The 15,582-nt window shown below is 37.0% G+C and overlaps 1 protein-coding gene across 1 annotated transcript; it reads right to left on the bottom strand.

The window, feature by feature from the left end:
- Positions 1 to 96: 96 nt before the first annotated feature.
- LOC122660113 (protein trichome birefringence-like 6) lies at positions 97 to 2,122 on the bottom strand. The gene is made up of 5 exons (XM_043855295.1): positions 1,409 to 2,122; positions 1,063 to 1,255; positions 777 to 967; positions 523 to 681; positions 97 to 440 (listed from the first exon to the last, which is right to left on the bottom strand). Exons 1-5 carry the CDS (start codon positions 2,053 to 2,055, stop codon positions 107 to 109), a joined length of 1,524 nt encoding a protein of 507 aa, XP_043711230.1. The 5' UTR covers positions 2,056 to 2,122; the 3' UTR covers positions 97 to 106.
- Between the last annotated feature and the right edge of the window lie 13,460 nt (positions 2,123 to 15,582).

Here is a 15,582-nt window from a genome sequence, read left to right on the forward strand (position 1 = left end):
GCAGATGATCCATTCTCGAAAGTAGGAATTTTTATACATCCACCAACACAAGAAGTTGGAAATCTAAAAAGGAAAAATGCTTCACACAGATGAACAATTAAACTATTCATTTATTCAGGGGAGCTCTGCCTTTTTGTCTAGATTGCAAGTTAAAATACAACAATTCATTCCAGATATCAGGAACACCAGGAAGGCACCAATGACTACAATCTTGAACTCTTGAAGGGTTGCTATTCACTGGTTTTCTTCCATATACCGATGGATGACCATCAATCCTATATTCTGACAAACTAGTTACATTCAAGAAAGTTACAGGAGTCTTCATTTTCTGTATGACCTCCTCCACAATTATATTCCTTTGAGGGTAGTTTACATGTGAGGTATCATTAAGTGGTTGAATGGCCTCTCCACAGTGTCCTCCAGAGTTCCATTGGCCGCCCCTATTCAATAAACAAAACATCACTGAGCAACCATGAGGAGAAGAAGAGATTAAATTCATTTTCCCTTCTTTTATATACTAACCTGAAATGGGAAGGAACTGAACTTTGAAAGAAAACTTGGGTCTTCCTTGGATTGATATGTTTGTCAACCCATGTTGCCCATGTCGTCAGAGCTCTTCTGAAAGCTGTTGAAGCTTCAAGATAGGGATGAACTTGATCCCCTTCCTGATAGTAATTCACTCTGGTATGGTGTGCAATGGAAGATAAGATAAGTTGTCTTTCCTGCTAATAAAGAAACCTTATCCAGAGGCTACCTTCTCTGCATTCGGTACTTACCCAGATTTTGTTTTGTAATGATTCCACCAATGTGCAGTGTTGAAAACAAGAATATCAGCTCCTCTCCATCTTGAAGAACCCTTATCAATGGTGTCAATGCGGAGAGTTTGGAAACGCTTACGCCCCACTCTAGCCTTGCTTTCATGAACCAAGAAGTGGGTAACATAGTATTCAACTGTACAACTATAGTCCTACAGAATCCAGCCCAACAATCAAAAACCTGAAACTTGTTTTAAGTTCAAAGAATCAAAAAGAATTAAGAACTATTTCTTGCAAAATTAATTACCACAAATTTGAAGCTGTAATATCCCTTCCCCTTTGTGATCCTTCGTCCATGGGTCTCATAAACCCTCTTTGGATCAGTGACGGCTACTTTTAATAAACATAGCATGGATTCCCACTGGTTCCTGTTAATTGAATCGCCGACAAAAACCAGTCTCTTCCCTCTAATTAGTTTCAGCATTTTCACTGCATCGAACCTTGAGTACAAACCACCGACACCCAGAATCCATTCTCAATCCAAACATATAAGACAATCTAGATTCTAGACTTCATCGAATCCATTAGCTAATTAGCTTCAATAAAGCAAACATTTCCAGAATTAAAATACAGAAAAGGGAAATAATTGGTACCTTGGAATGTTGCATTCATGTGGTAGCCATCTCCATTTCATATAATCACGATCCCATCTTCCATTAGCCTGGCAATTAAAACCTTCATCTATAAAGGGACATGAACTATTTGTGTACAGGGGATAGTTCTCATCAAAAACCCACTTCCCATTTGTAAAATCACACTCATTTTTCTTTGCTTCAATCCTCTGATCCTTTAAAACTTCAGTTTTCTCGGATGGATTTTCAGATTTGCTATATTGCTCTTGCTCACTTTCCAAGAAACCCTTTTCAGCTTCAGTACAGTTCCTACCGTTTGTGACAGTAAACCCATTCTCTTCACTCTCAACCTTCTCATTAACTGAAACCACAGCATTCCCAGTAGAATCATCTGATTCACCGAAATGGGCATCTAAAAGAAATGGGTTCTCTACCTCACTCCCTGTAAAGTTTCCACTGAACACCATCGACCCACTAACTTCGATGGGTGAGAGATCCGGAATAAGGGAGGGTGTGTTGAGCTGGATATGGGTTTCTTGAGCGATTGAAGGGTTGTTTCTGAGAAGGCAGATGGAGAAGAAGAGAAGGAGAAGAAGGGAGGAAGAGATGATAAAGGAGAGGACCAGAAATCTTGAGGGTTTGACGGAGAAACTCCTCTGCCTCTGCATTTCTTCAATCTTTGGTGAGAAAAGCAAGCAAACCAAACAATAGGATTAGAATTATAGAGAAAAAGAAGTAAAGAACTGTAATTGAAGAATAAGAGCTCACGGCCATGGGTATCTTTGTCAAATTAGGAAAGACAGGGGACAGTGAAGAGCTACAGTTAAGTGTGCTGTGGAGTGGGTTGAGGCAGTTCAGGTCTTGGGAGAGTGGTGTGAAAACGAGGACCTTTAGTTACCAAAAATGCCCCAGGTCGATTTAGAAAATTCATAAATATAATTTTCTTCCATATAAGTCCATAAAGCTCTTCCTAAATGACTGTCATACCCTTATTCCATTCTTGCATGCGACCAATATATCCGAATTGGAGGTGATAATTATTCCATCTCCAAATGACTCGTGACTCCTATAAAAGCGTATATATACATTCTTTCTTTTTAGCAAAAGGTTTTATGTGCAATAGGAGTCAAAATAACCAAAACTCACCCTTTTGTTTTGAGATGAAAGCATGGAAGAAAAACTCGTTCGAAATCTGTCAAAATCATCGAGTTAACTCGATTTTACAGGTATTCGAGACTAGTTGAAGAGGAATTTTATAAAATCCTTGGATTTGACCGGGTTTCAATGGTTTCGATCAGTTTCAACCATATCTCGGTGGTCGTAGGATTTGGATTTGATCTTCTCACAACTATATGATTTCTATGTTTCCAAATGAAGTATGAGGAAATTACTATAACACTGAAAGTTCATCAGCACAAAGTTTTGTTGGGATGAAAGGGATTGGAACATATTTAGAAGGAAACATTTTGGGGAGTAATGGGGATCTGGTCAAATCTAAGGCCAAAGGTCCTGTAGCCCAGATTCAGATGGGTATATCACATGAGAAAAATGCATGCCACAGTGTTTCCTGGTTGAGATTTTATGGAGATGTTTATAGGCCACTTTGGTGGTGATGGAACCAAATGATATGTTAATTTACAACACCAGGTGTCGGGTCTTTGTGAGATGGATAATCTGTTAATTGATCTTGAGAGGGAGAGAAGGTGTTTTTGGAGGGGGAGGGAAGAGAGAATTTAGGTTGTGTTTGGTATGCATTCTAGGTCCATTCACATCTTCAGATGTTAAAAATATTTGTTTTCTTGTCTGAGAATGCAAAATCGACCTAAATTGCATTCCAAAAATGCATATCAAACAGAGTCTTTAGATTGTTGTATACTCTGCTGATCTTTCGTTATCAAAAAAAAGAGAAGAAATACTCTAACTTCACTTTTATGTGATGCCCATTTTACTTTTACTCTGCTTACACAAGAAGTTAGGCTAAAGGTTGAGCTTTTTCATGGTTATCAACGAAGCAAGCAGGATTTTTTCGTTTTCTTTTATTTTTTTTCCCTGAAACTTTATAAAGAAATTGATGTAATTAGTAATTCAGAGAGACAATTATAATTGTACAATTCTACAAGGGCATAGAAAATTTGGCAGGATGGGCTTAGATATGGGCTGGGCTGGGCTGGGCTGTTCTGAAATGGGTATTTAACGCACTTCCTATGTATTTAGGCAGATAGCAGAATTGGGATTAGTAGATTGGATTCAGAGAAAAAATAGTGGAACGAAGGAGAAGGAAGTGAGGGAATTAAATTTCCATTTCTATCTTCTCCTTCTTTAATTAGAACTGAACATAGGGAGGCTTTATTAATTCAATTCAGAGTTCAGAGGAAGTACAAAAGATTTTAGATAAAAAGATGAATGAGATCAGACTTCAGAGTAGTAACCCCACTTGGTTATGAATCCGGTCCCATACCCCCATGGAGGGTTCAGATGTGTCCCTACCCATCCCCATGTGTGTAGCAGATCTGAACTACTTGGTTACTACACGAGGATATTCAAACAAGTATATGAAGGCACATCCAAGATCTCAATAGTAGAGTTTAAAAACTGAATCAAATCGCCCGATTTCGATTCCTCTCAATCCGGCTTCAAGTTGATCCTGTACGGAAACCCTAGATGCCTGAAATATGTCAATTCCGAGGTTCATCCGGACCGATCTATGTCTATTCTGAGGCTGATCTAGGTTGATTCCGGTCTGGATACTGAATCTGGACTTTTAAACTTGGATCTCAAACAGCCAATGTGGGATTCTATAACTCCTAAAAAAAAGATGTTAATTCACCGAAGCTTATCCAATTGCCCACAGGCCACAGCCCATCCCTCTCAATATTAGGGGTGTCAAAAGTTGGTCGGCAGAATCGAAATTGGTTGAGGCTGTCGAATTAGCTTCCTCGAACCTTGGGATAGGCAACGATTTTGTGATGTCACCAAGTATAGGATCTTATATTAGTATTTTATGTTCAGATGAATGGTGGGGATCTTTATCCCTGCGGTTCCTGCTCGTTACAGTTCCTACAATTTCTCTCATAGGGGGCGGAAATGATCACCTTACCCCCTGTCCAAATACACTACTCGGGTAGGATTCACCTCTCTTATTGGAGGCACTAGGGAGCTGTACCGGACGGGGATCGCATGGGATAATTTTCTGAGTGGTGGTGTCCGGACTGGTTGGGTTGGAGAATTGAATCATAAGGATTAAAAATTTAAAATCCTCTCCAATTCCCTAAAAGTGCAGTTCGGTGTTGAGAGCTTGACACATGGAAGATGTTAAATCCAATGGTGTTGAGTTCGATTAACCCAATTTTTTTCTCTCTCTCTTTCTTCTCTAGTTTAGCACCGTTGGAGTTAACATCTTCCACGTGTCGAGCTCTTAGCCTCGAATTGCACCGCATTGCACCTTTAGAGAATTGAAGAAGATCTTTTTCTAAATCACTACTCAAGTAATCGGAATCGGCAACTTGGTTAATTTGGACTGAATCAAATTGATATTGATTGGAGTTGATCAAAATCCATCAGTACCCTATAAATTTGAAACGAAAAGAAGATGCAAAGATTTAAACACCTTGACACATCAAATTAGCCTATTTTGACAACAATCGAAGGATCTCGATTCTCTCCGATCCAACTTAGCCTGATCTTATATGGAAAAAAAAAGAAAAAACCTAGATCCTTGAATATGTCGATCTGAATTGATCTAGACCGACCAGGACTGATCGATCTTGATTCTAGGATTTTAAACTTTGGAATCAACATATCATTTTTCTCGTAGTAGGGGTGTCAATTCTAGGCCTTAGCCGAGAAAATTTGAAACCGACCCACGCTCAAGCCAGGACTGAATAATATTTGGTCATTTCCGATGCGAGGATTCTACTAGACAAACGCTTGACCAGTACCAACCACCTAAGAGTCCGATTAAGCCCAACCCCCTATGAGTTTGATTAAACCCGACTATTGCTAATTTGCTATTGTTGTAGAAAGTAGATAAATTTGATGAATTTCTTGGTGTCAGAAGCAAACGTTTGTATAAGCAATGTGCAAACATCAAATCAATCTAAACATTTATCATCAACAAGCCCTTATTTATTCGTAAGTGTTCAATTTGATAATTGTTTATATTTTATTTTTGATCTATTTCGATCAATAGAGAAATAGATCAAAATCTATTTTAGTCAAGACTGACTTGTTAGTCAGAAATTGAAAAACGATCAGTGACTGACAAAATAATCAAAAAATGATCAATGATCGAAAATGGTTAGAAAATGGTCATGATAAAAAATGGTCAATGGCCGAAAATAGGTTTGTGATCGAAAACGATCAGGAAATGATCATGACCAAAAACGGTCAGTGATTGAAAAAACGATAATGGACACAGCCGGTCAAAGGGAAACAAATGCAAATAGGGGCAAAAATTCTATGCAACCACAATGGACTTTATGAGCATCGTCCACAGTGGTTGCAAGGGGCATTATTTACACCCCATTTTCGGTCATTGATCGAAGGACCACGCATACTTCAAGATCGTGCATTGCACATGCCATGAAATGTGTTCCTTTTTTAAATTTGAACAACAAAGTGAGAAAGTGGTGAAGGAGGTTATGGGTAGTTATGTAACCACCTAAAGATGTTCAAATTCAAATTCAAACAAGTCTATATAAGTGATGCTAGTGATGAAGAAATGATCGCCAAATCAAATCAAATAAATCTTTACATTTATCTTTTATTTTTCTTTTAGAGAATAGTGTAATTGTAAATGGTTTCTATTCTTTTCCTTAAAAGAACAGGTTGGGGTTACTCTCCAATAGTACTATCAGATGCAATGATGCATCCTTCCAAGTCAAATTGAAGATCTTTGCAGTCTCTCATTTTATCAAAGATGTATCTGGAGAGACAATTAATTTGATTGCTTCTTTTTCTTGTTCTTGGCATTGCAATCTTTGCATTTGTTTTTAAAAGTCTTTGGATTACCAAGACACTGATAGAATCCATCTTCACCTGGACCAAAAGTAGAATAGTTTCCTCATTCAAGAGACCGAAGTAAAATTTGAGGAAAACACCATTTACCCCGACTAAAGACCAAAATCGAACCACCGTTTGTAAAAGGGATCATGTCTAGCCTACCGTATGAAGACCAATTACTTAAACAAATCAATCAAGTGCATGATCTTAAAGTAAGGGGGGAGAGACCCATTAAGCCGGACCAAAACCCGCCTGGACCGACCACCAATGACCACAGAAAGCCATTTTGCCTTTTTTTCCACAACTGCTTTTAAATGTGAACATTATATGAGGGAGGGGAAGGAATCGCTGTTCGTTTATGCATGTGGAATAGTGGATTCTATTCTTAACTTGTTATTTACTACTTAGCTCGATTGCATCTGGTGTTTATCTTTGGAAGAAGCACCCACGTTGCTCGCCGATAGTGACGTTCGATCTTCCGACACTACTTTGCGGCTTGTTCATCAATATCAACGTGATGTAACAAGAAGAATTTTTTTCTTATGCGGTCCCTGACCGATGGTTCCCTAGTACCTCTCAAGAGGAGAGTGGATCCCATCCAGATAAAGTGTTCGATCAAGTGCCTTAGGTGGATCTTACTCCCCTCTTGTGAGAAGCACTAGAGAATCGCAGACGAAAACGATTCTGCAACTGAATGCTCACTTGGGAATTTTTGTTCTTCGACACACCGTTTTGCTTTTTGACAATAAACATCCTCTACGGTTTTGAAAAAAAAGTATAAGTTATCCATATTTAACACTAAATTGCATATTCACCCTTCATGTGTAAATGTACCAACATAAAATACCTTGACTTAATTGTTAAATGAGAAAACACTAACCCCAACCCCCCCCCCTCCAAAAAAAAAAAAAAAAAAAATTTGTTAAAGGGAGAAAATATGCTACCTGGTCATGCGTGTGGCCCCTATGCCTAGACACAAGTCGCGAAATGATTGTCGTGCCCCTATGAAAAGGCAAAAATGTCTGAGGGAGTGGCAATCATTTCTCTCAGACTTGTCCCTGGTGCAGGACCGCGTGTTCACTTTCCCATTGTTAAAATATAAAAATGTTTTTTCACATGATAAAAATAGCTTTATTGTGATCTTTAATTTATAATCTTTGCCACTATTTTCTTATGCCCCAAAAAGGGTGAGTTTTGAAGAACTGAAGAGAGCCGTTAAATCTTTATTTCTGGTCATAGAGCACATTCAATGCATTAACTCTAACGAACCATGAGTTCCATGTTATAAGTGACTGAATACTTCGCTCTGATATCATTTTACAGTATCCAGTCAAAAGTTTGACCTTCAGGATGACTTGACTTGCGCACAGTATCTGACCGAATTGTGACTAAATCCCCTACTTCATTCCTAACCATGGAGTTCATTCACTCTATCAAAGTCCAAGCCTCTACCAAAATTCTGCAAATTGTCTTTGGTCACCGAATTAACCTCAGCTTTCATACTCAAAGCTTTATATTAGAAACTCTCTTGTAGACGAAGACTAGTTCCCCTTTGGAGTAGAATGTAACCATATTTTTAAAAAGAAAAGCGAAAAACTCAATTCTTACTTGATTCAAACTCACAGGAAGATATTATTATAAATTCACATATTAAAAAGGGTAGTTTTGTTGATAATTGGGAAACCAAGTTTTTCATAAACTCAACTTATCCTTTTCATCGTACCAAAAAAAAAAACCTTATCCTTTTTAAAACCTGATGAGTCAAGCAAGTCAAATTTGATCAAGGCGAGTCATGTTTTTTTTAACACCTTCTTTCTTCTCCTTCTCTAAGAGACTAAGGTTATGATTACTTACAGATGGAAAGAAAAAAATGGGATAATATTGAAGACAAAAAATAAAAATTATAAAGTTTTGATCTATGAATAGTATATGGCACAATAAGAAAAAGACTCGATGAGTTTCATATGACTTAGATAAAAACACTGAATCAATAAAAACTCGAATCTAATCTGATCATTTCATAAATTTAAACGAATTTTCGTCACTTCTGACCAAGTTTCATGTTTTTTCTTTACTTTACTTGGGTGATTCACCGAGAAGGAATATTTCAATTAATGAAGAATAATTTTGATATAAAAAAAAAATTTCTTAAGAAGGGTGAATGTGTAAATTAGTTTTGAAAAACAGAGACAAATTTGTAGTTTTCAAAAACCATAAGAATCGACATGTCAATTATTGAAACCGGAGAGGGATATCTGTGAAAAATTCCTCCATTACGTTTCCTTCACAAACACAAAAAAAGGAAAGTGAGAGACAAACAGACATGTGAGTGATGTGACATCTTATTTTTATTTAATGTCTGTTTGTTTCTTTCTCTAATTTCTATTTATTTTCTTGGGCTCCACTGCCAGGTGTACGTACATCATTGATACTTGAGTTCGTGTCTGGATGGGCTCATACTGTAGGCCTCCTGCGGGATATAATTGGGGACTTATGAGGAAGTTTCTTTGGCGAGCCTGGATGGATCCTTTCTATTCCATCGACCTGGTCTACAACCCACGTGTAAACATTATTTTCAGAGCGAGAGCGAGAGAGAGAGAGAGAGAGAGAGTGAGTGTTGACGGTTTCTTTCTAAAGTGGCGGGTGTTTGAGAAACGAGTAATTACAAAGTTACAATAGCGTCGGATTGGGCGGGGTTTTATAAAACTCTAGTGCAACCTTGAGTCTCCTTAGTTGGGTCTAGGCTCAGGTCCGACTTGATCCTGACTCAGGACTTGAAAAATTCGATCTTGATTTTTTTTCAGGATTGGGTCGGGCTAACTTTGATCATGGGGAGGGGGAAAGGAGATGCATGGGCTGGACTGGGTTAGGGAGAAAATTATCAATTTTATGTAAAATAACACTATAATAAAATATATTATATCATTTATTATCTTCATATAAAATATATTATATAACAAAATATGGGTGACATTTAAAGTTTATAACATAGATTCTATCAATATATATTTTATAGTATAACTTAAAATAGGCTTAGGCCGGTCAATTAGGCTTAGCACGAGGCCTCAACCTTGGCCTGACCCTAGCCTAACTTAGGGTTAAAAATTTCTAGTCCTGACCCGCACTCAGGGCCAAGATATCTCAACCAAGGTCTTGGTCGGGCTCAAAGCAAGCCAAAGAGCAGGTTTGGGCCAACAAGGCCAAACTGGCACCCCTAAATGGGCATCTAGGAAAATTTTCTTTTTTAAAGAGGCAGTTTTCCTCCACCCATGGTGAAGGAAAGAATCCCTTCATTGGGGGTATCAATGGTGTAGGGATGGGATGAGAGAACAATGGCAATGTTTGTATAAAAAAAAGATAAGAAAAAAAAAAAAACAATAAAAAAGAAAACATTTAAAATTGAATTTGAAGAGATAGAGACACATAAATCAATCATTGAATCATCATGATTCTTGTCTCATTATATTTTTTCTTTTCTTTTCTTAACATCCAAACATAACCTCAAAGGTAGTTTTGATCATTGTTCAAGTGTTCGGTGGTGGTGGTGGTGGTAGTGATGATGAGGACGATTAGATGTGTAGTTTTCTTTCACTAGTGGTGGAGGAAAGTTTTCTCCTTATTTAAACTTTTGAAAACAAAAAGAACCCTGAAAGGCAGTTTGGAAGAGCAAAATGACTGTCCTGTCCCTCCTATGAAAGGTAAAAATGATCCTACCCATGTTGATGTTTCCACCCACACTCTCATTGGCTCCCGCAATGGCACAGGGGCCACACTGTCTTTCAGGAAACCCTCTCCCATTATATAAATAGGACATGAAGGTTTTAAATTACAAATAAGGTTGGGGAATCGCTGCCAGGTTGTGTGGCCCCTACACAATGAGTGCGAGCATAGGACATCCAACAAAGGGTGAGATTTTTCATACCACAAGGGGGAGGCTATCATTTCACCCTCCCTATGTCTGGGTGCAAGCTACACGCAACCTGGAAACTTTATTTTTCCCTATAAATATTGAGTAGGGGTTCGATATGCCTTCACCCAAAAGTAGAATAACATGTCCTCTATTAACTGTCACCAGGCAATTTAGGTTGGGTGGAAATTGTCTATACCTAGATTCCTAAGTTCTTCTACTCACCTAGTAAGTTTCAATTCAATCCAATCCAAATTTGCCAAGTGGCAACAAGATATTCAAAAATAAGGCACTACAAAGGGACTTCAATGGGAAGCAATTGACATACATAAGAATATAAACTTACATATTGGAGGATACATTGAATCTGATTTGAAATTTCATTTGTGGCCAATGGATATCATTTTTTAAACATCGATAGTTAGATTTTCCATGTTACTTTTCCACGTGGCAAAAAACATAAGATATGCTAGAATATTTTCTCTAAAGAATAAGCTTATTTTGATTACAAATCAGCTCAATTGTTAAGAGTTTCGTATTGAAACCATTGAGGTTGAGTTGAAATCTTGAAAAAATTGCATGTTCTAGCACCGGTTATATGTAAAAAACAAATATAAAATACGAAAAGGATTCCCCACACCATCAGTGTGGAATGTTAATGTGGAAGTAATCTCTCACACCACACCAATCACGACATATAAAAAGAGGCACATATGATAAAAAATAGAAGGATAATTTACACATACCACCCTGAGGTTTAACGAAACTATAATTTTATCTTCCAATTTTGGATAATTCTATGTACCCCCTGAGGTTTACAAACGTTAACACATGCACCAATTCCGTCAGTTTATGACTAACAACGTTAAAAATATAATGTGAACTGACAAATTGTCCTTGGCAATTGGGCTTCAAAACCCTTTCAACAGTTTAGGGTTTGAAATTGGGGAAAATTCCCAAAAACCCTCCTCTGCGCACCTGCAACTCATCTTCAAGGGAACACAGTGGCTCACATGGCAGCGAGCTTAAGACACTATTCCATATTGGCATTTGTGTTAAGACACTATTCCATCAGTGTGGAAGGAATCTCTCACACCACACCAATTACGACATAAAAAACAAAAAGACACATGATAAAAAATAAAAAATAAAAATCTATCAATGTGGATCCCACACTGTCGGCATGAGGATATTTTTTGCCACTCCTATTTATCATTATGTGGTGTGATGACTACACGTACTATCGATTCATTCCAATATCAATTCAATCCAATGGCCTTCAAAGGTAACCTTCGTGGAGAGTCAGTGTCATGGAAACACAACTGGCCAAGCTAATGAAATCTTTTCCTTTTTTGGGGTAAACACCAAGCTAATGAAATCAAAGCTGCTGGAAGTGCTCTCTCTTATATCTATATAGGGAAAAAGAAGGTTGTGGCACGTTACCTCGTGAAAAAAAAAAATTCTTGTCCCCGATAGATGCTCCCATGTGCGTTTTCATTAACCCACTAAATAAGGGAAAAAGTTTCTCACGAATGTATTGTCGTCCTCTTATACGAAAATTTTTATTATTTTCTATCTTCTTTTAACTATGTGGGTTCCATATGAATGATACAATTTTCTACATAATTATTGGAGTGAGAAGAGAGACCACCCACCCACCCATTAAAACACTTTTTAATAAGGGCCGGGGATAACTATAACTTTAAATTAAGGAAAAGAGAAAGATACTTGCCCCACTAACATGACCTTCGATTTGGGGTGGCAAAAGCCATGATAGTATTATAAGCGAACATATCTGGTAAATCAGAATATGAGTTTTTTTGGAACCTTCGACTGTATCACAAACAATGCATGGTTATTTGGGAAGGGAGACCTATTTTTGTTGAAGTCAAAGATTTGGTTTCGATAATCCATTCTCCCTATAAACATATGGCATGCCACTAATCCTAATATTTAATTCCAGCTCTCTTAAACATGTTTAGAAGAATCAAAGAATAAGACATTAGGGTTATGTGGTTCGCTTATTCTGCCATTACATCTAGGGGTGCAAGTTTGGTCCTATCGGTCTCAACCCGTCCTGTGCCCGAACAGGGCTTGAGCTGAGATACCTGGCCTTGAGGACGGGTCAGGGCTGAAAATTTCTGACCCTGAGTTAGGGTCGGGTTGAGTCAAGGTTGAGGCCTTGGCTGAGTCCAGCCCGACCCTGTTTTAAATTATATAATAAAATATATATTGATATACTATATATTTATAAATTTTAAATGTCATACATATTTTTTTTATATAATTATATTATATATGAAGATAATAAGTAAAATATATTTTATTATAATGTTATTTTATGTAAAATTGATAATTTTCTCCTGACCCAACCTAACTCAGTATAGTCCATACATTTTTCCCTTCCTCCCACTCCTTGATCAGGGCCAATCAAGGTCAGCCCAACTCGACCCTGAGAGGGGTTAGGGTTGGATTTTCTAGGCCCTGAGTCAATGTTTGTTTAATTTGGTTTTTCTGATAATTATTCCAATTATTTGATGTATATAAGATCAATACGTGGGTCTACCATTTAAACTATTATTTTTTAATTTGAATAGAAGTAAAAACATTAGTGAAGATAAAAACATAAAAAAAAAAATCTTTTTATGTAAAAAGATAAAAAAAAAAAAAAAAACTCTTGAATTGGAGATTAGAAATAGAAAAAGAATCACTTTCTTCTACACGCATAAGAATAGGACATACACTCACAGTACAATCAAAACAATTTAAACAGGGTTGCTTTAACTTTTTATATTTTATGATGGATTGGCTAATTTTGGCAAAAAACAGACAAACAATGCCATAGAAACACATATTTATTGACCAATTAGAATAGTCTTCCACAGCCTATAATTATTGCCTCAAAAGGTCCAATATACATGTTGGGAAATGGTGGAGAAAAACTTTTCTACTGTGTGTAAAAAATGCAATGCTCCACAAATTCATGTACATGTCTTTATGAAAAAGTATATATGTTGCTCATGAAATCGTATGCAACACATTGAGGATGCCAAATAATAAAATATAAAATCTAAAGAACATCAGATTTAACGTGAAAAACCCTTCAACATGAAGGAAAAAACTACAAGGCTCTGAGAGCAATCTACTAAAATCAAATAAAGATTACAATGTTTCATCTCTCAAGTTTACGCACAAAACTTGAGATTCACAACAACATTGAAAAAGAACAATAATTCTCTCATCTCTAAACATGTGGGCTCCCGATGAAATCGTTTCTTGTGACATGATTGCTATGGCATGAGAAATTTCTTCCATACTGACAGTGTAGGGAATCTTTTCCCAATAGACATATATAAAAAGTGCGTGGCGTGGCCCCTACACTAGCTTAGGGGCCAAGGTGGGATGCGCAGAGGCATCGACGAAGGGGGAATTTTCATTTTGTAGGGGTTGGGGCGATCAATTTAGAGGATTGTGTCTAAGCGAATGCTGCAGATGACCAGGCAAAAATTTTTGTTTTTTTCAATTATCAAATATGATAAGAATTTTAGGTAGATTACACAATCATGATTACAACACTTTCTTTTCAATCCTGATTTGATTCCTCTTCCCTTCACTTTACTTGCAACCACATGGAGCCTCATTAGTTAGGGGCCACATAAGATTTTCCTCTATCGTAATCAAGCAGAAAGTTCTTCAGGGTCAACAGAATCATTATAAGTCCCTTTTTTTTTTATATGTATATATTTTCCAACTAGGAGCATGGCAGTGAAAATTTTGTTAGAAATTAAGTAAATATTACGCTATAAATTTATATCGAAGGTTAAACTTCATTGTGTTTTGTTCTAATCTAAAATTTTATGGCCCTATTTTTTCTTATTTAGGTTGAAATGTTGACATTTTCTCAAAAATGATCCTCTTTGTCCCCCCTCTCCAATTTGTTGCTAATAGACCAAAAAAATTATCAATTATGGGCAAGAGTTCGTTACACCATTGGTGTGGAATGGATTCCCACATTAAGCCAATGGGAGCACAAAAGGGGATGTTGCATGGTTCGTATGCAAGGGCACTAATGATATACCCCCTATATATTTTACAATTATAGCATTTTTTATAACCACGTGGCGAATGATGTCCGAAAGCCAGGGGTGTAAAGTCATTGAAGAGTTAAGTTGTATGTAAGGATTGATAAGACAATTTATGTAAGGGGAACCGTTCTCTGCATGGGAGCGCAAGGGCCATGTGCGTGCAACAACCAATGAGAGTGCGTACACTAGCACATTGGAGGGGTGAAAATTCCGTCATTCATGGGGTGGGGCAGTCAATTCCACCCCCAATTGTGTCTGGGCGTGGCCCCTGTGTCCCATGCAGAGAGCTTTTCTCCTAATTAACTATAGATTAAATACTTAAAATGCTTAAGATTTCTAATAGATTTTTAAAATTTAAATATTTAGACAAAACCTTGAGGAAGCTTTGGCTTGAATAGGTATCAAACTTGATCACTAAGGACATATTTGGTTAGAAATAAAGCGAAATAAAAAATTAATAATTTTATAATTATTAAAAAAATAATTTTATAAGTAACTGAACAATGTAAAAATATGAGAACAAAAATTTACCATGTTATGGGTATATTTTGGATGAAAAATGAAAGAAAATTAGATTACAATTCATATGTTGTTGAATTAGTTACACAATTATTAGAAATGATTGCAAAATTTTTTCATTTATTTCTAATCAAACGGAACCTTAAACATTTTGCATGTAAGCAGTACACAGACATAATAGTTTTATTTGACAAGCATACATATAATAGGACCGAGTTTCCCTCAACCCATGGTGAATGGGGTCCCATTCATCGAGGGGTGGGAGAGGGTGGGAATGAGAATCGAAAGGGTATTTTGGAACATACAAAAACCCTAAGAGGGGTTTGTGAGCCCTAGGATAGTGGGTGAACCGTCCTCTATGGGTGGAGGAAAACTGTCTTATATAATATATTGACACCCAACTTGTCCTATGTTTAAGATTTACTCCAATATACCCAATTGAAAGAAATTTCTTCAACACCAAATCATGCGAAAGAAGCAGAAACTGAGCCTTCCCTTTGTCTCCTAAAGATTCTCTAGATAAAGAAAAATATTCGAAGAAAGTAAAATTTGTGAACTTGTATTTTTAATTGGAGAAACTTTTTTTGGCTAAAAGGTCAGCAAGTATAGATTATAAGAGATAAAGAATGTACAAGCTACAGAAAATAAGATGATCCTCTAAGGATCAACTACTCAGAAGAGAG

This window comes from Telopea speciosissima, chromosome 4 (assembly GCF_018873765.1).
Source record: "Telopea speciosissima isolate NSW1024214 ecotype Mountain lineage chromosome 4, Tspe_v1, whole genome shotgun sequence".
In the NCBI taxonomy this organism is placed as follows: Eukaryota; Viridiplantae; Streptophyta; class Magnoliopsida; order Proteales; family Proteaceae; genus Telopea; species Telopea speciosissima.